We start from the raw sequence: 26,983 nt of genomic DNA, 5'->3' as shown, positions 1-26,983 counted from the left end.
GGCTCAGCTGAGTGCACCCGACATGGCCCAGCTATGCACCATGCTGGCGGCAATGACAGCGAGAATGGATGCGAATACACAAAAAATGGATGCGAATACACAACAAATGAACGAAAATATGGATGCGAATACACAACAAATGAACGAAAAGATGGATGCGAATACACAACAAATGAACAGAATGGAAACAAACATGAAAAAAGAAATGAAAGAGCTACGGGGTGAGACGCAGAACATGGGCCGATGCCTGCAGGCGGGCATGAAGGCCGTGACCAGGGACATCAAAATGGCGACTCCACGTGTAGAAGCGAACGAGCTGGAAGGGGGTGCAACGGCTGACAGGCCCGCGGTGGAGGCGGGTGAAAAAATAATTCAGGGGGCGTGTTGGGCGATGGTCGTGACAGAGGAATCGACGGTGACCAAAAGGGAAAAATTAAATGGGGAGACCAAAACGTGTGAGACGAGACACGAGGTGACGACGACAGAAACTTATAAATGTATAGAGACACGGGAGATGGGAACGATAGAGGGAAGACTGCACGATGAAGACGGGGTAAGTGACGCACACACACACACGGAGGTAGTGGAGGACAATGGGGGTGAGCTGGTGGACTGGGTGGAGACCCAGTGCGAGCAGCTGGATGGCCTCCTCCAGGAACGAGGGGAGGGAGTATGCCCCCTTGAGGCGAGTCACGACCAGGTGAGTTCGGTCGTGCTTTGCGAGGTTGAGGGGACGAGTGCTGCGAACGGGTGCACGGAGAGCTTGGGGGGTATAGAGGCCCCGGAGACCTTTGTGGGGACACGAATCCCCAGTGTGGTTGTCCCTGTGTGTGTGGTGCAAGGTGTGAGTGCGGCACCGTGTGTGGAAGCGACCCCGTGTGTGAGTGGTGTGGTGGCGATGGTGCCAGAGTACGTGCTTCCCAGCACGCCGAGTGTGGATGGGGCACCGCGGGTGAGTGCCCCCGCGTGTGTGGGTGAGGCACCGTGTGTGAGTGAGGCCGTGTGTGTGGATGAAACGGCCAGTGTGGATGAGGCACCGCGGGTGAGTGCCCCCGCGTGTGTGGATGAGGCACCGCGGTTGAGTGCCCCCGCGTGTATGAGTGAGGCACGGTGTGTGGATGAGGCACAGCGGTTGAGTGCCCCCGCGTGTGTGAGTAGTATGGTTTGTGTGAGTAGTGAGGAACGCGTGAGTGAACGGCCGTATGCAAGGGAGACCGTGTGTGTGAGAGAGCGGTATGTGAGGGAGATGTCGGTTGGCATGCGGGAGCACGCAGCCGCGTCTCCCGGGGTGAATGTGATGGAATGGAGTGTGAGCGTCGTAACACGCAGGTGTGCGTGGGTTGAATGGCGACGACGAAGGCGACAGAAGAAAGAAAGCCGAGTAGCGGCTGTAGTTGTTTTGGGGACCGTGCCGGGTTAACCCAGCAGTGAGCACGCGGTTCGTGCTGTGCAACGCACGAGACCGCCACGTGCTCGCTTGCGAGAGTGAAGTCCCGGTCCGGAAACACCAGCGGTGGATTTGCCGATCCCGCGGACGGACAAAGTTTAGGCAGGTAAATGGATTTGGACCGGACGGGTTCTCCACGCGATCGTGTGTGTTCAGCTCCAACGGGCAAAGCACATGTGTTCGCGTGGGGAACCCCTCGAGACGTGGGGCTTGTGTTTTTTTTATGCGCACGGTGACGTCATGGCTGCACGTGTGGTTGGAATCCGGCAGGAGGGGTATCCCGGCCGGATGGTACCGTCCAAGGAGGGACGAGGAACACGTGCAGCTGCATGACGTCACGGGCAGGTGCAAAGTGCGCGAGCTCTGAGTTGCCGCGCAGGTGCTGCGCATGGGAAAAAAAAAAAGAAAAACAAGCCTCACTTTCGGGTGCACAGGATTCCTGGGCAAGGGGTGGAAGACCACCTTAGCCTGGGCACAGGATGGAAACTAGTTAGGGGGAAGGGTTAGCTTAGTCAGACCGACTTCATGGGGCAGGGGTAAGTCCTCATGGAGTCCGTGGAATGGATTAGTTAGAGGGATTGTAGCCAGATTAGGTTGGGAAATAAAATGATTTTTTGAGTTAGGAGACCGTGACAGACTTGTGGATGGTAGAGGGGACGTAGCTTAGCCACGTAGTGTTAAAAGGAACGTGCTGTAGTTTAAGGGACGACGTGGGAGCACGAGTTAGTTAGGGGATGCAGATAGAAGGATGGCAGAGTTCAGTGGTGTGTGTGTTGAAGAGTTGGTGAGTTGTGAGGTGAGTACATGATGAGTGAGTGAGGCCAGCGGGTCTGTGTGAATGGAGCGAATGGAGAATGAATGGTGCGATGAGTGATTGGGGCGAGGAGTGACTCCAGCCCAAGGGACCCCTGGGGTCAGTATAAAGTGAGTTAGGGGGTTAGTCAAATTGAAAAATGGAGGTTGTTTTGTTGTTGGTGTGAATGTAGGCTCGAAACCCGTTTGGAGGGGTGCAGGAGCCCTGTTGACGGGCTTGGGAGCGTGGCTGCGAAAGGTGAGTATCGCTGAGTGGGTACCCCGGGCACCAGGCTAGTCGGCCGCGGTAGGCCAAGGGCCCATGGGGGGCCGGGATAGAGTAGTGGGCACGGGTGCGCCTCCTTGGTGCGGGGGCCCGGGGCGCCATTAGCCGCGTGGGCAGTGTTGTGGGCAAGGGTGACCCTCGGAAAGGGGCCTGGGAAGCCAGCCTGCCACGTGTGCGTTTCAGGGGAGGTGCCATGGGGGGCACTCCCCAGTGTTAGGGAGCTGGTAGGCTCGGAGGCAGTGTAGTGCCCGGGGGTGCCATAGCGGGAGATTCGGCAGAGGGTCGTGCCTGCCAAAGGGAGCCACGTGTCCCAGCCAGGAGACCGTGTGAGGGCACGGAGAGAAAATTGGGGGGCGAGGCCCGAAATTGTGAGGACACCAACACAGGCGACGGGAATCTGGGTTGTTAGAACCAATAGTTTAACCGAGAGGCGCTTGTTGAAAGCCCCGGGGTAGTTTAACAGGTTAAATGGATAGGGTAGATTAGGAGATGTACCCCTCCGCACCATCCATCCCCTCGCTGTCGTTGTGGGCCGCTGGACCCACTTTGGTTATAGATCGCCGAACTCTGGGGAGGCCATTCTGAGGCTTCGTTGGGCCTCGACACAGGACGCTAGCTCTCCCTTGTTCCCCTCCGGGAAGGGAACGTAGGGGTTGGGAGTAGGCTAGGTGACAGGATAGGTTAGTCGAACAAGGACGATAAAGGGGGTAAGGGGACGATTTATAGTGGGGAAGTAAAAATAAAAACAACAAAAAATAAGTGGGGGCTAAATTGGTTTTTCACAAATTAATGGGGTGGGTATAGACAGTGACAGGCAAAGGCGATAGGTGGGAGGGAGACAGGTAGGTAGGTCCGAGCCCGCCTTCCAAGTGGCCAGCACCACCGCACTCCCTCCACCAACCTCCACGGAACGGCAAAGGCTGGCCAACTTCATCGGCAGCTGTTGTTTTGCTGCGAGGCCTGTGCCGGCTGGATCGTCTGCAGCTGCTGTGCTGCAAGGCCTGTGCCGGCCCACTTCATCTGCCGGCTATGTTTGCCTGCAGCGGCCTTCTTCTGCGGGCTGTGTTTGCCTGCTACCTTTGCCATGCCATGCCCACTGCCCCTGTTCACCAGCCCCGTTCAATTTTTGCTTTGCCCCCCTGTTCATTTCCATGTGCGCCAGGATCCGCAAGGCAACAGTTTGCAAGCTGCAAGAACTGCCCCGTTGGCAGCTACAACACGGGCCTGCAGTGGCGGCCCGTGCACCGTGTTTGTGTCCATCCATCTATCCGTTGTGTTCATCGCGTGTGCCACTTGAGCTGGCACGGAGACTGCGTTGTGCAGCCCATGCACCGTTGTGGTTCACTGCGTTCAGTTCAAAAAGGAAGGCCTTGGACTGCGTGTGAGCAGCCAGCCACGTTCCCTGTCACCTGCATTGTTTTGAGCCAGAGACTGCATGCGAGCAGCCTGGCTCCCTGCTAACTGTTTTCTTTTGCAGAGTTCAGTGATCCTGGGCCATGGTTTAGTGTAAAATTTGTAAGTTAAGGTTAAGATGTACTGTAAATATGAGTGCGCCCCGGCATGTCTGTCCCTAGCGCCGGCAATTTTATTTAAGTCGTCCGTGTGAGTGAGTTTGTTTAGGTAGTTACGCAGCCGCCAGGTTTTTTTTTTTGGGGACACGAATACCATGAATGTCGCACTCAGGGATCCGTAGGTAAAATGTACTAGGGGAAAACTACACATGATGGCACACGAGAATTTGACGACTCGGGACGAGTCTGTAAAAAGGGGAGGGGGTAGTGTTGTGGTTACCAAATTCGCAAACCACCATTCAGGTCCCTTAGGTGAGATATCTCGGTAAGTATATGTGTAGTTAGGCCCAAACCCGTTGTCTAGTGGGAATACATGTCATTTATGCGTGCTGCGACTCTTCAGGATAGCCGTTTTTCTTTTACTATCTTTATTTTGGACCAACCGCCATTGTTACCACCACCAACCACAACATCAACCACCCACCGCGGCGCCGCTTCACGTCACACCTCGCAACCGTCGCATCGCCACCGTTCTTGCGCCGCTTGTGGGTACCGGTGTTGGACTCGTGCAGGGCGCGCGCCGAACAGCGTGTACAAAACCACGGATTTTCAGCTCCAAAAACGGATCAAAAACGACACACGCCCACTTTTGTTCCGTCCAATCGGTGAGCGAGGGGAGATTTGGCCCCGCCTCCAGGGCGTTGGAGGGCGGTCGCTATATGCAAATTTATGGATCAAAAAGCATTCACGCCCACTTTTTCTCGGGCCAATGGGGAGCGAGGTGAAAGGTCGAAGGCAGGGGGTCAAAGATGAGAGAGCGAAGCCACGGGGCTTATATAAGCGACCGCGTTTGTCAAGTCGAGAGAGTTAAGACTTCGCAGTCGGTGGAGTTGGGAAGAAGAAGCAAGAAGGAGTTGGTCGTCGTCGTGTGCGTTGGAGTCGGAGCGAAGGGGACGGAGCTGTGGAGAGGCGGCGAGGGCAGACGAGGGGGTGCTCGCGTCGTGCCGGGAGCTGCACACCAGGGAGGCCGACGGCGCGACCTGGTCGAGGTGGAGACGCTCGTCGCGGGACTCGAGGCAGAGTAGAAATCCTCCTTTCCCCGAGCATCAGCAACCCCTCCTGTTTCCCCCGCGCTGAGATAGTGCGACCAAGGGGGCCCTTTCCCACCCCCTACCAGACACTGTCCGCGAGGCCCGCGGAGTTGAGGCACCATCGCCGCTCCGCGTCTCATCACCAGACGGGTAGGCCCGACCCGGTCTCGGCCTCAGGCCCGCCTCATCTTTGAGGGTGTTCTTTTCCTTGGTTTTGGGTATGTGTTGTCGGCGCCGTCTGTGAAGTAAAATTGTATAAGTGTTGCCGTGTGCTCGCGTAATCGGTATTAGATCTGCATTGTCGCATTTGCTTTTTGTGTAAAATTGCATTGTGTTTCTTTTCTTTTCTATGTGCTTTTGGTGGAATTGTATATGTGCGCTTTCCGTTCATCGTGAATAAATGTGCTTTGTGTTGAACTGTTTCCCGCTTCGCTTCGTCATTTCTTTCATTGAATCCTCATCTTGCTTCACGTAAAGGGTTGGTAGTGGGCTGAATACGCCCGATAATTAATCGAACCGTCGAGGTCGACGAATAACACCGCTCGATTATCCCGAGAGTACGGAACGGGTCGCTTAAGTGGCCCGTGTCCGAAGTCGACCTGCGGCGAGGTGCGATCGCCCGGTCTACCCTCCGTGTGGGTACTTAGGTAGGTCGAATTTGGCGAGCAACCCTATCCCACGCGGGGGCTGATTGGCTCGATCGCGGTGAGACCGAAAGGTCCACCCGTGACTGGTTCCCGGCGTTAGTCCGAGAGGGTCACGACTGGATTGTCCGTCCGGTGGGCGACGTGCCGCGATTCGAGTTACGTGGCCGTCAGCACGCCGCCGGCGCGAATCCGCAACAATATATACACACATATATATATATATATATATATATATATATATATATATATATATATATATATATATACATACATATATATATATATATATATATATATATATATATATACATACATATATATATATATACATATATATATATATATATACATATATATATATATATATATACATATATATATATATATACATATATATATATATATATATATATATATATATATATATATACATATATATATATATATATACATATATATATATATACATATATATATATATATACATATATATATATATATATACATATATATATATATATACATATATATATATATATATATATATATATATATATATATATATATATATATATATATATACATATATATATATATATACATATATATATATATATATATATATATATATATATATATATATATATATATATATATATATATATATATATATATATATATACATATATATATATATATATACATATATATATATATATACATATATATATATATATATATATACATATATACATACATACATACATATACAGTCATGCGCCGCATTACGACGTTTCAGTCAACGACGGATTGCATATACGATGGTGGTCCCATAAGATTATAATGGAGCTGAAAAATTCCTATTGCCGAGTGACGTCGTAGCGCTTCCAGTAATATAAAAGTACAGTACATAATACTTGATAATGATAAACAACTGGTGTGGCCCCATTATAACGGATAATTGAGGTCCATAAAATGTCATCGTGAAAAAAGCGGGGTTGCGCTAAATCGGGATTCAAGAAAATCAGCATTCAACCTGACCGAATGTTGACCTCACATCCAAAAACACCCCTATTTTCGCCATATTTGACCCGTTTTTCTTCTAGCAAGTAAATTACCTTTAAGTTAAAAAAAATTCCGTGAATAAATCGTTGTTAGTCAAAATGAAAACAAATTAGATTTTAGTGAAGCTTTTGTTGCTAAAACATTCGCACTGTTCCGAAAATATATCACACAACTAACAGGTGCTCGTTTCTTCATTTGTCAATTATAACATCGATGCAATGATTATTTATAAAATCCAAACGCTATTTATTCACCTTTCAAAAATCGATGCGAGAGAAGATTGTAAGCAGCCGCTATCAACACACATGGCCGTCATGAACAGCACAAAGGTAAAACTAACGCGTCTTCCGTCGATCTTGGATGAGTGTTACAATTGCCTTCAGTATTCAGAACAGTAACATGCTGTACAGGTTTGTAGCCGAGGAGCAATAGGCTATACCATATAGCCTAGGTGTGTAGTAGGCTATACCATCTAGGTTTGTGCAAGTACACTCCATGATGTTCACACAATGACGACATCGCTTCACGACGCATTTCTCAGAACGTATCCCCGTCGTTAAGTGGCGCATGACTATATATATATATATATATATATATATATATATATATATATATATATATATATATATATATATATATTGTTGCGGTCTTCGCGCCCGCCGGCGTGCTGACGGCCACGTAACTCGAATCGCGGCACGTCGCCCACCGGACGGACAATCCAGTCGTGACCCTCTCGGACTAACGCCGGGAACCAGTCACGGGTGGACCTTTCGGTCTCACCGCGATCGAGCCAATCAGCCCCCGCGTGGGATAGGGTTGCTCGCCAAATTCGAACTACCTAAGTACCCACGCGGAGGGTAGACCGGGCGATCGCACCTCGCCGCAGGTCGACTTCGGACACGGGCCACTTAAGCGACCCGTTCCGTACTATCAGAATAACCGAGCGGTGTTATCGTCGACCTCGACGGTTCGATTAATTATCGGGCGTATTCAGCCCACTACCAACCCTTTACGTGAAGCAAGATGGGGATTCAAAGAAAGAAATGACGAAGCGAAGCGGGAGAACAGTTCAACAATAAAGCACATTTATTCGCGACGAACGGAAAGCACACAAATACAATTCCACCAAATGCACACAAAAAAGAAAACACAATTCCATTTACACAAAAAGCAAACATAAAAGTGAAAACACAGTGCAGAGCTAATACCGACTACCGAGCACACGGCAACACTTATACAATTCTACTTCACAGACGGCGCCGACAACACATACCCAAAACCAAGGAAAAGAAATCCCCCAAGAATGGGGCAGGCCTGAGGCCGAGACCGGGTCGGGCCTACCCGTCTGGTGATGAGACGCGGAGCGGCGATGGCCCCGCAACCCGCGGGCCTCGCAGACAGTGCCTGGCAGGGGGGTGGGAACGGGGCCCCCTTGGTCGCACTATCTCAGCGCGGGGGGAAACAGGAGGGGGTTGCTGATGCTCGGGGTATAGAGGATCTTTATTATGTGCGACGAGCGTCTCCACCTCGGCCAGGTCGCGCTGTCGGCCTCCCTCGGGTGCAGCTTCCTGCACGACGCGAGCACCCCCTCGTCTGGTGTCGCCGCCTTTCCACAGCTCCGTCCCCTCCGTTCCGACTCCACCGCACACGACGAGCAGCTCCACCGCCCGCGAAGTCTTGACCCTCTGCTTCCGACTCTCCTCTTCTTGACTCTCCGACCCGTTCTTGTTTGCGACTCTCTTCTGACTCTTCGTTCCCTTTTTGCTGACTCCGACTCTCGTTTTGCTGACTCTCACGTTCCGACTCTTTCTGACTGACGAACACCGTCCTTTTATCCCCCCGTAACTTCGCCTTTGACCCCCTCCCTTTGACCTTTCACCTCGCTCCCCATTGACCCGAGAAAAAGTGGGCGTGAAGGCTTTTTGATCCACAAATTTGCATATATCGATCGCCCTGGGGGCGGGGCCAATTCGCCCCTCGCTCACCGATTGGACGGCAAAAAGTGGGCGTGTGTCGTTTTTGATCCGTTTTTGAAGCAGAAAATCCGTGATTTTGTACACGCTGTTCAACGTGCGCCCTACACGAGTCCAGCATCGGTGCCCATGAGTGGCGCGAGATGACGGTGATGCGATGGTGGCGAGTTGTGACGGTAAAGGTCGTGGCGGTTGTGGTGAAGCGGTGGTTGTGGTCGGTGGTTGATGTTGTGGTTGTGATCATGGCGGTTGGTCCAAAATAAAGATAGTAAAAGAAAAACGGCTATCCTGAAGAGTCGCAGCACGTATAAATGACATGTATTCCCACTAGACAACGGGTTTGGGCCTAACTACACATGCACTTACCGAGATACCTCACCTAAGGGACCTGAATGGTGGTTTGCGAATCTGGTAACCACAACACTACCCCCTTCCCTTTTTACAGACTCGTCCCGAGTCGTCAAATTTTCGTGTGCCATCATGTGTAGTTTTCCCCTAGTACATTTTACCTACGGATCCCTGAGTGCGACATTCATGGTATTCGTGTCCCCAAAATAAATAACCTGAGGGCTGCGTAACTATCTAAACAAACTCACTCACACGGACGACTTAAATAAAATTGCCGGCGCTAAGACAAACATGCCGGGGGCGCACTCATATGTACAGTACATCTTACCTTAACTTACAAATTTTACACTAAACCATGGCCCAGGATCATTGACTCTGCAAAAAGAAAGCAGTTAGCAGGGAGCCAGGCTGCCCGCATGCAGTCTCTGGCTCAAACAATGCAGGTGACAGGGAACGTGGCTGGCTGCTCACACGCAGTCCAAGGCCTTCCCTTTTGAACTGAACTCAGTGAACCACAACGGTGCTTGGGCTGCACAAACGCAGTCTCCGTGCCAGCTCAAGTGGCACACGCAATGAGCACAACGAATGGATGCATGAATGGATGGACGCAAACACGGTGCACGGGCCGCCACTGCAGGCCCGTGTTGTAGCTGCCAACAGGGCAGTTCTCGCAGCTTGCAAACTGTTGCCTTGCGGATCCTGGCGCACATGGAAATGAACAGGGGGGGCAAAGCAAAAATTGAACGGGGCTGGTGAACGTGGGCAGTGGGCATGGCATGGCAAAGGTGAGCAGGCAAACACAGCCCGCAGAAGAAGGCCGCTGCAGGCAAACATAGCGGGCAGATGAACTGGCCGGCACAGGCCTTGAAGCAAACACGGCCAGCCGATGGCACAGGCCTTGCAGCAAAACAACAGCTGCCGATGAAGTTGGCCGGCCTCCGCCTTGAAGCAAAACACGGCCAGCCGATGAAGTTGGCCAGCTCTTGCCGTTCAGTGGAGGTTGGTGGAGGGAGTGCGGTGGTGCTGGCCACTTGGAGGGCGGGCTCGGACCTACCTACCTGTCTCCCTCCCAACCTATCGCCTTTGCCTGTCACTGTACATACCCACTCCCTTAATTTGTCAAACCCCAATTTAGCCCCAACTTATTTTTTTTCTGTTGTTTTTATTTTTACTTCCCCACTATAAATCGTCCCCTAACCCCCTTTATCGTCCTTGTTCGGCTAACCTATCCTGTCACCTAGCCTACTCCCAACCCCTACGTTCCCTTCCCAGAGGGGAATAAGGGAGAGCTTGCGTCCTGTGTCGAGGCCCAATTCAAGCCTCAGAATGGCCTCCCCAGAGTTCGGCGATCTAACCCAAAGTGGGTCCAGCGGCCCACAACGACAGCGAGGGGATGGATGGTGCGGAGGGGTACATCTCCTAATCTACCCTAACCATTTAACTGTTAAACTACCCCGGGGCTTTCAACAAGCGCCTCTCGCTTAAACTATTGGTTCTAACAACCCAGATTCCCGTCGCCTGTGTTGGTGTCCTTACAATTTCGGGCCTCGCCCCCCAATTTTCTCTCCGTGCCCTCACACGGTCTCCTGGCTGGGACACGTGGCTCCCTCCGGCAGGCACGACCCTCTGCCGAATCTCCCGCTATGGCACCCCCGGGCACTACACTGCCTCCGAGCCTACCAGCTCCCTAACACCGGGGAGTGCCCCCATGGCACCTCCCCTGAAACGCACACGTGGCAGGCCGGCCTCCCGGGCCCCTTTCCGAGGGTCACCCGTGCCCACAACACTGCCCACGCGGCTAATGGCGCCCCGGGCCCCCGCACCAAGCAGGCGCACCCGTGCCCACTACTCTATCCCGGCCCCCCATGGGCCCTTGGCCTACCGCGGCCGACTAGCCTGGTGCCCGGGGTACCCACTCAGCGATACTCACCTTTCGCAGCCACGCTCCCAAGCCCGTCAACAGGGCTCCTGCACCCCTCCAAATGGGTCTCGAGCCTACATTCCCACCAACAACAAAACGACCTACATTTTTCAATTTGACTAACCCAGCTAACTCACTTTACTCTGACCCCGGGGTCCCTTGGGCGGGAGTCACTCCTCCCCCCAATCACTCATCGCACCATGCATTCCCCATTCGCTCCATACACACAGACCCGCTGGCCTCACTCACTCACCAAGTACTCACCTCACAACTCTCCAACTCTTCAACACACACACCACCGAACTCTGCCATCCTCCTAACTACCTCCCCTAACTAACTCGTGCTCCCACGTCGTCCCTTAAACTAGTAGCACGTTCCTTTTAACACTACGTAGCTAAACTACGTCAACTCTACACATTCACTGTCTGTCTCTGTCTCCAAATAAATCATTTTATTTCCCAACCTAAATCTGGCTACAATCCCTCTAACTAATCCATTCCACGGACTCCATGAGGACTTACCCCTGCCCCATGAAGTCGGTCTAACTAAGCTAACCCTTCCCCCTAACTAGTTTTCATCCTGTGCCCAGGTAAGGGGGTCTTTACCCCTTGCCCAGGAATCCTGTGCACCCGAAAGTGAGGCTTGCTTTTTCCTTTTTTTTTTTTTCATGCGCAGCACCTGCGCGGCAACTCAGAGCTCACGCACTTTGCACCTGTCCGTGACGTCATGCAGCTGCACGTGTTCCTCGTCCCTCCTTGGACGGTGCCATCCGGCAGAGATACCCCTCCTGCCGGATTCCAACCCCACGTGCAGCCATGACGTCACCGTGCGCATAAAAAAAAAAAACAAGCACCACGTCTCGAGGGGTTCCCCACGCGAACACATGTGCTTTGCCCGTTGGAGCTTAACACACACGATCGCGTTGAGAACCCGTCCGGTCCAAATCCGTTTACCTGCCTAAACTTTGTCCGTCCGCGGGATCGGCAAATCCACCGCGTGCGTTTCCGGACCGGGACTTCACTCTCGCAAGCGAGCACGTGGTGGTCTCGTGCGTTGCACAGCACGAACCTCGTGCTCACTGCTGGGTGAACCCGGCACGGTCCTCGAAACAACTACAGCCGCTACTCGGCTTTCTCTCCTCTGTCGCCGTCTCCGTCTCCATTCCACACACGCATACCTGCGTGTTACGACGCACACAGTCCACTCCATCACATTCACACGGGGAGACGCGGCTGCGTGCTCCCGCATGCCAACCGACATCTCCCTCTCATACCGCTCTCTCACACACACGGTCTCCCTGGCACACAGCGACCTTGCACACGGCCGTTCACTCACGCGTGCCTCACTACTCACACAAACCATACTACTCACACGTGGTGCTCCATTCACTCGCGCGGGGGAACTCAGCCGCGGTGCCTCACCCACACACGCGAGGGCACTCAACCGCTGTGCCTCATCCACACACCGTCCCTCACTCATACACGCGGGGGCACTTAACCGCGGTGCCTCATCCACACACGCGGGGGCACTCACCCGCGGTTCCTCACTCATACTGGCCGTTTCACTCACACACACGGCCTCTTCCATACACGGTGCCTCATCCACACACGGCGTGCTGGGAAGCACGTACTCCGGCACCATCGCCACCACACCACTCACACACGGGGTCGCTTCCACACACGGGGACGCACTCACACCTTGCACCACACACACAGGGACAACCACACTGGGGATTCGAGTCCCCACAAGGGTCTCCGGGGCCTCTATACCCCCCAAGCTCTCCGTGCACCCGTCCACAGCACTCGTCCCCTCAACCTCGCAAAGCACGACCGAACTCACCTGGTCGTGACTCGCCTCAAGGGGGCATACTCCCTCCCCTTGTTCCTGGAGGAGGCCATCCAGGTGCTCGCACTGGGTCTCTGCACGCTCCGCGAGCTCACCCCCATTATCCTCCACTACCTCCGTGTGTGTGTGTGCGTCACTTACCCCGTCTTCATCGTGTTTATTGGTCTCTGCTTCTTTCTGGCGTCTTTCCCTTATCTTTATGTAGGTCAACCTTGCTTTCTCTTTAAGTCGCTCCCGTCCTTCCCTGTTTTTCACTCCTTGCTCTTTCACGATCTCCGCGTACCTCATCCTTGCTCTCCGTATTAATTGTTCTTTTCTCTCCCTCGCAATTACTTTCACCTCGTCTCTTGTCTCCCGAATTACTTTTTCCTTACCCGCCTCCACCGCGGGCCTGTCAGCCGTTGCACCCCCTTCCAGCTCGTTTGCTCCCACACGTGGAGTCGCCATTCCGAGTTCCCTGCTAACGGCCTTCATGCCCGCCTGCAGGCATCGGCCCATGTTCTGCGTCTCACCCCGCAGCTTTTTCGTTTCTTCCCTCATTTGCTGTGTACTCGCATCAATCTTTTCGTTCATGCTTTTTATTTCTGCATTCATTTGTGCCAGCATGGTGAATAGCTGGGCCATGTCGGATGCACTCAAGTGAGCCGTTTCGGCAGGGGTTGGGGAAGGGTCTTGGTGGAGAGGGGGGGAGGTGTCATACACCGCGGCCGCTGCCGCACCCACCTCGGGCCCTGGGTTCAGTTGGGCGAGTCCGTGTTCCTGCACAATCAACATTTCCTGCTCGGGGATTCCATCCTGGACCATGGACTCTACATTATTACACATATACATTTCTAATACCCCCGGCTCCCGCTCGCCTTGAGACGCCATCTTGCTTCTCGTGAAGGGTTAATTTGCTCGCTCGTAATTTGGAGGGAATCGGGGGTCGCTTCTCTCACCCCTGGACCGATTCCCGTAAATTTAGCCGGAGACAGGAGAGCCCGTTTTCCTGTTCTCCGATACCAGTGCCGCGAGGAGGGCGATGAATTTGTATCCCACTCCTGACACCAGTGTTGCGGTCTTCGCGCCCGCCGGCGTGCTGACGGCCACGTAACTCGAATCGCGGCACGTCGCCCACCGGACGGACAATCCAGTCGTGACCCTCTCGGACTAACGCCGGGAACCAGTCACGGGTGGACCTTTCGGTCTCACCGCGATCGAGCCAATCAGCCCCCGCGTGGGATAGGGTTGCTCGCCAAATTCGAACTACCTAAGTACCCACGCGGAGGGTAGACCGGGCGATCGCACCTCGCCGCAGGTCGACTTCGGACACGGGCCACTTAAGCGACCCGTTCCGTACTATCAGAATAACCGAGCGGTGTTATCGTCGACCTCGACGGTTTGATTAATTATCGGGCGTATTCAGCCCACTACCAACCCTTTACGTGAAGCAAGATGGGGATTCAAAGAAAGAAATGACGAAGCGAAGCGGGAGAACAGTTCAACAATAAAGCACATTTATTCGCGACGAACGGAAAGCACACAAATACAATTCCACCAAATGCACACAAAAAAAGAAAACACAATTCCATTTACACAAAAAGCAAACATAAAAGTGAAAACACAGTGCAGAGCTAATACCGACTACCGAGCACACGGCAACACTTATACAATTCTACTTCACAGACGGCGCCGACAACACATACCCAAAACCAAGGAAAAGAAATCCCCCAAGAATGGGGCAGGCCTGAGGCCGAGACCGGGTCGGGCCTACCCGTCTGGTGATGAGACGCGGAGCGGCGATGGCCCCGCAACCCGCGGGCCTCGCGGACAGTGCCTGGCAGGGGGGTGGGAACGGGGCCCCCTTGGTCGCACTATCTCAGCGCGGGGGAAACAGGAGGGGTTGCTGATGCTCGGGGTATAGAGGATCTTTATTATGTGCGACGAGCGTCTCCACCTCGGCCAGGTCGCGCTGTCGGCCTCCCTCGGGTGCAGCTTCCTGCACGACGCGAGCACCCCCTCGTCTGGTGTCGCCGCCTTTCCACAGCTCCGTCCCCTCCGTTCCGACTCCACCGCACACGACGAGCAGCTCCACCGCCCGCGAAGTCTTGACCCTCTGCTTCCGACTCTCCTCTTCTTGACTCTCCGACCCGTTCTTGTTTGCGACTCTCTTCTGACTCTTCGTTCCCTTTTTGCTGACTCCGACTCTCGTTTTGCTGACTCTCACGTTCCGACTCTTTCTGACTGACGAACACCGTCCTTTTATCCCCCCGTAACTTCGCCTTTGACCCCCTCCCTTTGACCTTTCACCTCGCTCCCCATAGGCCCGAGAAAAAGTGGGCGTGAAGGCTTTTTGATCCACAAATTTGCATATATCGATCGCCCTGGGGGCGGGGCCAATTCGCCCCTCGCTCACCGATTGGACGGCAAAAAGTGGGCGTGTGTCGTTTTTGATCCGTTTTTGAAGCAGAAAATCCGTGATTTTGTACACGCTGTTCAACGTGCGCCCTACACGAGTCCAGCATCGGTGCCCATGAGTGGCGCGAGATGACGGTGATGCGATGGTGGCGAGTTGTGACGGTAAAGGTCGTGGCGGTTGTGGTGAAGCGGTGGTTGTGGTCGGTGGTTGATGTTGTGGTTGTGATCATGGCGGTTGGTCCAAAATAAAGATAGTAAAAGAAAAACGGCTATCCTGAAGAGTCGCAGCACGTATAAATGACATGTATTCCCACTAGACAACGGGTTTGGGCCTAACTACACATGCACTTACCGAGATACCTCACCTAAGGGACCTGAATGGTGGTTTGCGAATCTGGTAACCACAACAATATATATATATACATATACATATATATATATATATATATATACATATATACATATATATATACACATATATATATACACATATATATATACATATATATATACACATATATATACACATATATATATACATATATATATATACATATATATATACATATATATATACACACATATATATATATATATATACATATATATATATATATATATATATATATATATATATATATATATATATATATATATATATGATGCTTTGTTGTCCAGTTCCTGTGTTGTATTTGTGTCAATTTTTATGTTGTCCATTTTTGTTGGTCTGCCTTGTATGAATGTGCACTTGGAACACTTATCTAAGCCAAATTCCATTTGAATGTCATCAGATTACTGTTTCACAAATTTGACTTGTTCTGCCAATTTTTCATCGTTTTGTACAGAGTTTAAAATCATTCATGCACAGTAGATGTGTCCCTTTCTTGTTTCATTGGGCGTTCTCTTATTTGATGTCATCCTCTTTTTTCCCGCCTTTGGAATAAACTCGCACACTCTCTTCAATCCCATTCTTCCCTCAAAGCCTTCAAAACAGCTGTTCACCACCACCTCTTGTCTTCCCCCATCCAAAACATTGATCTTTTCTTCCCCGTAATCCACCCCAAACTCACCTACTTCAGGTCCCCTGCTTTCCTTCCTGAAAGTCCCTGTAACATCCATTTTGTATACCCCGTGTTCCCCACCCCATCCCTCTCCCTTCCACAGATCTCCTGGTGTCTTTTCCCCACTGTTTTGTTCTCCCCTCTCCCACCCCCTCTTGTCTCATGCCCCCCCCCCCTTGCTGTGCGTTGTGTGTTAGCTCTCATACGAGCCTTGACAATGGATACAAAAAACAATAAAAAAGATATATCCATATCCTTGCTCATTAATGAGGTTGCTCAGTGGGTCCCGACCAAGCAAAACATGAGGGGCGAAAGGCTGTCTCCCTGAAAGATCCCTCGACGTATCTTCACCCCTGGTATCAGAGTCAGAGTCAAGGGTTGCCAGAATCTTTTTCCCCTTTTCAGGTGCAAAAGACACAGAATTCAGGAGCACTTGTGTATGACTGGGAAGGATGGGAACAGAGAGGGGGAATGGGGACACAAGATTGTGAAGCAAACTCAGAATTGAGGCATTCAGCCTTCTCATGAGCGGAGTCGGCCGTGGTGCCATTGGAAGTGAGGAAAGGGATGGAAGGGGAAGCATACACCAGAGATGGACTTCACAAGATGCCAAGAGGTTTTGGAGGAAGGAGACTAGTCTGAAAGATCATTCATAAGATTGGACAGATGTTTTCTGGCTCTCCTGAGGGTCGACACACACTTGTTACAAGCTTTGTGGAATGATCTGAGGCTGCCTTCGGTCGGATTTACTTTCAGGGGAAGAATGACAGTTGTTTTAAAGCAACAGCTTCATCACAGGATTCAGAGAACCAAGAGCGTTAGGATGGGTATGATAACTGAATACGAGATAGGATGAGTGTGCATAAAAGAGAGCAGTTTTCTGTGGATGAATTCCCAGGTTGAACTAATATTATCGGTGATGGATATCGACCAGTCCAGAAGCGTAAAAAAAAAAAATTAAAAATAAATTTTAAAAATGCGAATACGCAAAGCGTGGATGTAGAAAGAGGTCAAACTTTATGACCTGCAAACACGCGGAGTCCGCGAACAATCTGGGTCCACGAATAGCAGGACTGCGGATGTCGGGGTCTGACAGTGCACACATATTCAGCCTTCAACTGTTGTGGTGTCACAGATCCACATACCAAAAAGGACATAACCATGTGGAATTTAATCAGCTGGTGTCATCTTACACTTGAACACTATGCCGGTGGAAACTACCAACAACCAAAAAGTTTTATCTGAAGGCAGTCGTGTATAAGATTTTTCAACACTTTATCATGTTATGCAATGTGTTGTTCGAACTTGATCACACATTAAGTTAGAGCAACACATTGCAGAATGTGTTAATGGATTGGCCTTGTTCCTCTCTGGCTTTGGTGCTGATCCGATTTTGAACTGTACAATTGCCCATGAATGGGCGTAGCGCTTAAGTTCAGCTTTCTCATTGGCTGACAGTATACTGAAGTCGGTGTTCTAATTTACATAGTGTGAGTGTATGTATGTATGTATGTATGCATGCATTCATATGGAGAGTTCCAGCTCATACCAGTATGCTGTGAAAGCTGGTGAGGTTCGTGACTTCACATAAAGCTCCAATCCTTTCCACTAGACTGCGTAGGTACTCCATGGTGTCCTTTCGACTGATAATCTTGGCGTATCGTGGAAATGTTGGGGGGAGCAATCTCTGATTTACCAGTGGCTCAAACCCCATTAGGATAGGCTGATCTGTACAGATGAAACACCAAACATTCAACATTAGAGAGCATTATGGTTGCAAAAAGGTTGAAGTTGAAAAATATTGAGATACGTCACTCATATTGTTCTAATATTCAAAAGTTGTGAACTTTTTCACAAATCATCATAATGCCTCCCGACTTGTGTGAGATTTTAATGTAGCCAATGTGGTCTACTCTCACCAACTTTCATCAGTGTGGTTTACTTCCAATAACACCATGTCTTCCACCACCATTTGCGTCAAACGTATCTACAACAACGAATTTCTACAACAAGAAGTTATCACAAATATCAAAAAGTTAATGAAGATAGGAAAGAAATGAGGCACCAGAGTGAAATGTAAAGTTGAATACAGTTAACTACGTGAGATTCCAAGGTAGAAGATTCGAGAAGACGTAAACTTCAACATGAAAAAATTAAAAGTAAAGGATAAGAAAAGGAGCTCAAAAGCCCAAGATATTTGACTTCAATATCGTAAAAGTGGAGAAAAATGGTACCAATTTTTGACAATTGAGGTATCGTCAAAAATAGCGTGATATATGACTAGAATGGAGAAATTAGAAACATCACAAACAGAGAATGCACCGGTGATGACTGATGAGATTCAGTTTGCATTAAAAAGCATGAAAATGGGGAAAGGCTCTTGGAGAAGTTGAAAAATGTTACTTTGTGGGGATAATCATCATTTCAGTCCACAAAGGCAAGCCATTCTCAGTCGACAACTGGAGGAAAGCCTCACTTAGGAAATATGAAATGTTCCAGGCCGTAATCTTCTCATTCCAATTTACTATTCCCAAGTACTGGTCAAGCTTCTCTCTCCACCTTTTGGGTTGCCTTCCTCGACTGCTCATACCCCTTCCCATTGGTTTCCATACAGTCACTGCTGTTGTCCTTCTGTTATCTGGTGTACTGCTGATGTGTCCAAACACAATTCCATTTCTCAAGTACGACTGTTCTTAAGATGTGGTGAGTCTTAGTCTGGTTTCTAGCTCACGTAATTGTCTTTCTGTCTTTGCAGGTGATGCTGAACATCTTTTTTTTCTCCATATTTGGCTGTGCAACTGCAAGCTTCTCTTCCATTTTTGCTGCAAATATCCATTGACGTTGGTGATTGAAAGCGGTTGGAGATGCAATCAAAGATGGGGTGAGCTGCTCCACAGCAAAGTCACAAACCAATTTACAAAGTACTGTAGAAGTGGAAATTTTCATGTGATTAAATTTTCACGCCGAGGACAGGAAAACGTGTTCGCGCGTTATATAATATTGCGGAGCCGGCACAAAGACGCATGACAATCTCAACGATGTTAACCATGTGAAACCCCAGCGAATGTTTACCGAGGGAGAAAATAACTGACAGTGTAACCAGAACTGCAGAAAAACAAGCAACAAAACAAACTTTATTATAAACTAACGTTTACGAAGCTGGTGTAAATCATACGGAAGCAATGAAAGATGGATTGCAAAATACGACGGGAAAATGAAGAACTGTCCGACCCCACTATTCGCCGATTCACTACTCGCAGACCCCGTGTATTCGCGGGTCATAAAGTGTGACTTGCTTCGACGTTTGTGCGTCACATATTCACATATTCGCGATTTAAAAAAAATTATTATTATTTTTTATACTTCAGGTCTGGTCTCCTATATCCAACTGAGAAATTGGAAATCAGTCAACATTACAGCATTACATTAAAAAGCGCAAAAACGGATTCCCTTACCTACACTCCAATTAGCTTACTGTACTTCCAATCATCAGCTAGGTCATGGCATCCATCATTGCAATTGACATAAGAACATTCCTTTTCTCACACAGCCTCATCTCAGATCATCAATTCAGATTCAGACTCTACCTTAGACATGCTGATTCTACTCTCCCAACAAGAGATGGAGGCCCTCAATATCACACATGAGATTAGGGCCATCCCTCTGGAAATATCTCGAGCTTTAGATAGTCTGGCATCCTGCTCTGCTCTCCAAACCGTCTGCCTGTGGCATCCAAGTCCAACTCCACTCTTGGATTACTGACTTCCTCCACTCTTATAGTCAACATGTGGCTCTCAAAGGAACCCTTTCTTCTCCCCTCTCTGTCAAGGCTGGAGTAACTCAGGGCAGTGTTCTCGGCCCCATATGATTTGTAATCTTCATCAATGATCTCACTGACTCTTCAGAAAATCCTCTTTATCTCTTTGCTGAGGACTCCACTCTTTGCAGTGTCATCTCTCATCCTTCTGACAGATAGGCAACAGCCTCTTCCCTCTCCTCATACCTTGACAAAATCACAAACTGGTCAAATACAATTACGCTTGTGTATCCATATCGTCCACCCTTTGTTTTTTTCCCTTTCCACTCATCATTCCTGCATCCCTCGTTCGTCCATCCCCGACTAACTTCTCCCTCCACCCTGCTGTTGTTGTTGTTTCCCCTTTCACCTGCTGTTGTTGTTGTTTCCCCTTTCACCTGCTGTTCCCTTTGTTGCGTTGTGTCCTGATTTGTTCTGTGGAATTGCTTTTCCACAAGTCTTGACCATATAAAATATATATATATATATATATATATATATATATATATATATATATATATATATATATATATATATATATATACATATATATATAAATAAATGTTTAACTGGGTCTGACAGGATATCAAATCAACGGTGAATTGAATGCAGAGATGAGTAAATTCATGGTTTCTTGGGGTATTGGGTATTTTTATTCCAATCTCCGGCCTCGGCATCGCTGTCTCCACAAGCGAGTACAGGACTTTCGCCAATTCCAGCCTTCAATATTTTCTCGTTAGCAGCATGAACAGACAGTAAGTGCATCAAGCCCTATTTTAACCCAGCTTGCAGGTTTTGGGAAACATTGAACTTCTTCCACTCTTGAAATAACAAAACTTATTTTACATTGAAATGTGAACTCTGAAGTACAGCACTGTAGTTGCAAACCATGTGGACCTACGCTAGACGTACTGGCCAAGCATGCTGCGTGCTACTCACTACGTCGCGACTGGCAACTGTATGTGTACAGCATGCACTTTCTTTGTGTGATCTGCTACTGTTATTTCTCTAAAACAAAGGCAAATTTATCCGTACGTTGTTAAATCCATGCTTCTCTGTTGTGTGGAATACGTGAAAATTGATACATCGCAAAAAAATTTCCACTTTTACGGTACCTGGAAGATGAAAAAAAAAAAACAACAAGAAAAACTCCCCGACTGAAAGCAATTCAAAGCTGGTACGAATCCAGAATACATGTCGAGAGAAAAAGACAAACCACCGACAATTTATCGATGACATCATAATTTCAAACGATGCTGAAGAACCTAACATGATGATGAAAGAGCAAACTCGAGGGGGAGCACTCGGGAGAGTGCAAAACCTCCGCCGCCAATACTGCTGGGTCACTCAAGTGAACCTTGTATCTTATTCATTAAATATGATGTCAACAGTGTTGAGAGTTATAGTTCTTTTCTCCATTTTTTTTTTGGGGGGGGGGGTTGGAAATCACTTAAAACATGAAGAAATGCAAAAAAAAGAAATCGAAATTTTGTTGAAAAAAAAAGTTGCAAAAATTTTTTTTCTCTAAATTTTTTTTTTGGGGGGGGGGGTTGGAAATCACTTAAAACATGTAGAAATGCAAAAAAAAAATTCTCTACATTTTTTGGGGGAGTTGGAAATCACTTAAAACATGTAGAAATGCAAAAAAAAAAAATTTCTCTCTAACAATTTTTTTTTGGGGGGGGGGGGCCAAGTCCAAAATCTAATGGCATGATCCTTGGACCATACCTAACCCCCCCCCAACCAAGTTTCGTCGAAATCCATCGAGGAGTTTTTCCGTAATACTGTTCACAAACAAACAAACAAACAGAAAGGGGTGAAAACAGTAACCTTCGATCTTCGATGGCGGAGGTTAATTATGGAGAGCCAGAAGATAAATACAATGAAGATCAATCATGCTGAATCATGATGACAAAAGTCATTCAAATTATCATTGCAAATTTAAAGAAAGCAGCGATGACATTTACTGAGGCCAACTTGTGAAAAAGAATGCAGATCGCTGAAGAATTGAAGAGATGTAACAGAGCAGGATGGGCAGCATTTGGATAATTTTTGAAAAAGTGTGAAAGGCAAAGTGCCCTTCTCTCCAAAATTTTTGATTTTACATTTACATTCAAAATGTAACATCGGCAATGATGTACGGCAGTGAAACATTGTCACTGGACGATGTAGCAAAAATTAATCACCACACAAGAAACCGTCGAACGATGCTGTCGCAGCACAACCAAGAGAGACAAGAAGAGAAACCAATGGATCAGACAGAAAAACGAGTACAACAATCAAAAAAAGACGAAATGACACTAGGATGCATGTACAGCAAGGAGAAAGTAAACGTATGGACGCCAAATAATTGCAACTGGTGAGATTGAGGACCTGCAAGAAGCAATGGAAGATGGAAGATGGAAGATGGAGATATGAAAGTAAAAGATCTATTGGAGGGCAATGGCCCAAATTGTGGAGAATATTTAAAAAGGGAATATGGTGAGGAAGGACTTCATTATGCAGTCAACTGAAATAGGTTAGTAGAGTCAAGAAGGAAATAATTATTTTCGATTTCTGATCGACACAAACATTTTGGGATGGGCCACCAAATGCAATCGTAACGGAAAAAAGCTCATAACATGGCAGCACCAGGTCTCTTACAATATGACATAACAAATTAAACATGGTCTCCATCTCTGTGCCTCTTTCTCCATGTGTGTGTGTGTGCATTGGCGTGCTGTTGGTTGTTATCCACATTTTGCAGGGGGGAGGATATGGGACAAATGTACTCTCAGGACTTAAAGTATCCACCTCCGCTTCGGTAAGGGATCACAGTTAATGGACGAAGCTGTTCAACTCTGTTGGTCTCAGAGTTTTGTTCTGAGGGCGCTTTTCAGAATCGCCACTGAACCCCGGACTGCGAGTGCTGCCCGGGCAACGTTTTGAAATATCATGCTATATGTCATTTTTGGCCCCGTCTCTCAATGGTGATTAAAATCAATTAAGATTAAAAATTCTCGTGTCCAGATCTGGATCTTCACCAAAATCGAAACAATTCGTCCCTGTCGCACACCCAACGTGTCCACCAAGTGTCTTCCGAATCCATCCATAACATTTTGAGTTTCGTGCTCTATATAGTTTTTGGTGCTCTCAATGATGAAGAATCATCTTTAAAATTTCAGTATCCGGATTCATATCCAGATCTTCACTCAAATCAAATCAGTTTGTCCTCGTCAAACACGCAACGTATCCACCAAATTTCATCCGAATCTGTTCATAACTTTTTGAGATATCCTGCTCACAGACAGACAGACAGACAGAGACAGACAGACAGATAAAAACATAACCTCTGTTCATCTTCGGTGATGGAACTAACTAGCCTGTTTGAATAAGGGTTGAACAGTTCTGAACAGATTACAGACATAACAAAAAAGAATGACTGAAAGCACGTCCATAAAAGTTGTGAGTGAAATGGGACTTTTACTCTGGGATTAAAAAGATATGGAACAATGGAAAACTCAGCCAAAGGCCATTTGGACCACCATGACGATGTTATATCCAGACCCCATTCACTAAAACCATCGATTTACTTGTGTAATTTTAACATATGTACCAACCATATCCATCCATCCATTCATTGGGACGATGCTCTGTGCAGAGCGTTGGTGCTGCCTTAGCAGTCTCCTTGGCTATTGGGTACAACCCTGGACGGGTCGCCACTCCGACACAGGATGCCAGTAAACTGGTACTCATTTACGTTAATGTAATTTAACTACACCAAATATTTTGTAAGTCTTTTTTGCAAATATAAATCCACTTTCAAGTCCCATCTAATATCTCGGCAGGGAGTTAAGCCAGGGTACAAGGACACAAGAACATGTGTTGAAACGTACCATGGGATCTTTAAAGTATACAAAGTAATTGCAGATGGGACAGCCTGTTTTATGCCCAGAGGTGAGCTCACGACCAATTGAACTATCTTTCCACTTACAAACCCGAACCTTTCAGGAATCTCTCCCATTCAAGCACGAACCAGGTTTGACTGCTCAGCTGTAGAAATGTGATGCTAATGGGTGCAATAAAGCCAATAGGTCTGAAGTAAATGATGTAAAAGGGACTCCGTATTACATACAGAGTGAGGAGGAAAGATTGCAGTTGAGGGAAATAGGATTTAAAAAAGGGTAAAGAGAAGTGAAGTTGGAAATTGGTGGAAAGATAGTCATTTTAGGCCGATTAACACCAACCTGGACAGAAGGACGAATGATTTTAATTCGGCGGCGAACAGTCAAGATTCTCGATGATTACAGCACGCGCGGGAAGAACGCATCAAAGGTGCCTTACCAGAACGGAAGCACACGGGTTTATCCTGGAACCCACAACGAGTAAACAAACACAAGGAAATTCAACAATGATAATTTAATAAACATAAATCAAGGGAGATAACGAAAATAAATCAAAGTGTAAGGTAATGAAAAATGAGGTAAACCAAATCCTAATTTGAGACGTCTCCACTCAGATACAAAAACAGACAAGGGGAAAGATAAAATTAAAAGAAATTCCTCCCTTTATTCCGGCACTCAGCTTTGTGTGCAGAGATGACCTTATAGAGCCTCACAGTCGTCGAGCCTTGAAGCCACTGCACGGGAAACACACAAAAATGGCACGGAGTCTCTCTCTGCGAGGGAAACGCACCAGATGGCCCGAAGGCGCTCTCCGTGGCCACATACGGGAGACAATTCGCGCGGGCAGTCCCCAACGCCAAACAGCCGTCGTAAAAGCTCCTTCTCCTAATTGAAATTTCCGACACCACTCCTCTCACAGCACCAGGTCTGCTCAAAGAAAATGGCACGGTCTTCCTCTTCGATCCTCCAACAAGGGATACTGCCGAATTTGACCTGAGAGACGCACTCTTCTTCTCCCAAAGCGCACAAACTTCACGACCAAGCCGAACAGTCAATGGCTAGCCTCTTACTCCAACATGTGTGCAAATTCACACAACACAAACTATGAGAATCAAGCAGCCTTCTGGACCGTGCCGAGGAAAGCAAGCCAGGGATCCTGCGTGTCCCAACCGCCATCTCCTCTCTATCATCCTCCCTCAAAAATCACACTGACCAATCCTCAGCCTCTGGGTGTGGCCTGCTGGTACGAAGCTGGGAAGGTGGGAGTTTTTCCTGTTCAGAAATACTCCGCTCTGTTGTTATTGTTGTTGGTGGAAGAACGTGGTTCCTTTTTATAGCCATCTTTGTAAATGCAAAAACCCAGGAAAAGGTCACAGGGTGCAATCACATACTGGGAGAAACTAGCCTTAAACCCTGAGTTAACACAGCACCACCCCGTGTAGTGACACGTAAACAATCTCAAGCTCACAGTTTTCCCCCTAAATTTACATTGAGATGTCTCTTACCCGTCCACGGACCATGCTGTACTATACAATTCTATCTTTACGATGAAATTCCTCCATCTACCCCACAAAAATAACAATATGCAATAATTAAGTAGGTAACTAGGCAGGCAGCAGTCTCTTCCCTCTCTACATACCTTGATAGAATCACAAAATGGTTAAACACTTCCAAATATGTTTCAATCGTGACAAATCCAACACTCTCACTCTGTCGCTCGGAGAGGACCGTGTGGTAAAAACCTCCCATCGACTTTCTTTAAAATCCTCTTGAAGAAGTTCAGACTTTTGGGCCTCACTATCAGCCACAAACTTTCTTGGGCAAACCTCACTTCTAAGTAGGCCTCCAAATGGGCATCCTTGGCACACCTGAACTATTATCCACCTACAAGGCCTTCATCCATAGCTTGATGGAGTACTGCTCTTCCCTCTGGGTTGGTGCTCCTGCCTCACACCATGCTTGGCTTGATGCCATGGAAACGAAGGCCTTCAAGATCATTGGAATCTCATGTTATGAAGCTGAGTGTCTGGGCCTATCACTTTCACATTGGAGACAGGTCGGTATTCTCAGTCTTCTACTGCCTCCTTTCTGATCTTGCACCCTCTGCTCTTTCAATGGTCTGCCCCCCTTCCCACCCACCCCTCGAAGGTTTGTGCATGGCACAGGAAGTTTTCCAGCAACCCCCTTCGGGTGAAACTCCCAAAATCCAGAATCAATGCTCACCCAGACTCATTTGTTCCTCCCCTTTCCCACATGTGGAGCCAACTTCCACACACTCTTCATTCTCATTCTCCCCTCCAGATCTTCAAGACAGCTGTTTGCCACCATCTTGGAGATAATCCCCAATCCAAAACCATTATCTTTACTACTCCCATTAACCCCCCCCCCCACAAGCCCACCACCTTCCAAGTTTATTTTTTTCCCCTCCTGAAAGTTTGCTTTTGTACCCATCTACCCCCTGTGTCTTCCCCTTATCTTCAATTTACCCACACCCCTCCTTTCTCCAAGTCTCCCACTACCTTTTCTCTCATCCCTGCCATCAGTGTGTTCCTCCCACCACACTCTCTTCCTGCTGTTCCTTTTGTTGTTACATCCTGCTCTGTATGTTTTAGCTCTTCCATGAGCTTTGTCTTTCGATACAAAAAATAATGTGTGGGGGGTTGCGGGGAGTGGTTGAGGAAAGAGTCAAATTTTGTGCACACAATATGTAGATTGCCTCAAAATGGCTTTAAATGCAGGAAAACCTCATGCACCTCCCTTTGTAGAGTCTGTCTGCGTCTGAATTCCGAACTCCATGGATCCTTCGATACTTGGCAATAGATCCATTGCTTGCACCATCAACTTCTGTACTTCCGCTGTGGCATTCATCTGCATGGCATGCAATTAATAGACACTCGTTAAACAAACTGTGAACTTTAC

General features: G+C 48.3%; 1 protein-coding gene across 3 annotated transcripts in view; it reads right to left on the bottom strand.

Moving 5' to 3' along the window:
- NAA35 (N-alpha-acetyltransferase 35, NatC auxiliary subunit) overlaps window positions 1-26,983 on the bottom strand; it is a 142,400-nt gene that overhangs the window by 66,244 nt on the left and 49,173 nt on the right. For all 3 annotated transcript variants that reach the window (XM_085846162.1, XM_085846159.1, XM_085846161.1), the window contains exons 12-13: window positions 26,818-26,932; window positions 17,934-18,112 (exon numbers count right to left, since the gene is read on the bottom strand). In XM_085846162.1, coding sequence (XP_085702288.1) covers window positions 17,934-18,112; window positions 26,818-26,932 — 294 coding nt within the window. The remainder of the gene's footprint in view (window positions 1-17,933; window positions 18,113-26,817; window positions 26,933-26,983) is intronic.

Source organism: Eptatretus burgeri, chromosome 11 (assembly GCF_056783735.1).
Source record: "Eptatretus burgeri isolate ZD-2024b chromosome 11, Ebu_testis_v1, whole genome shotgun sequence".
NCBI classification, from domain to species: Eukaryota; Metazoa; Chordata; class Myxini; order Myxiniformes; family Myxinidae; genus Eptatretus; species Eptatretus burgeri.
Note: the sequence above shows the minus strand (reverse complement) of the source record. Positions and strands in the feature narration are given on the sequence as shown.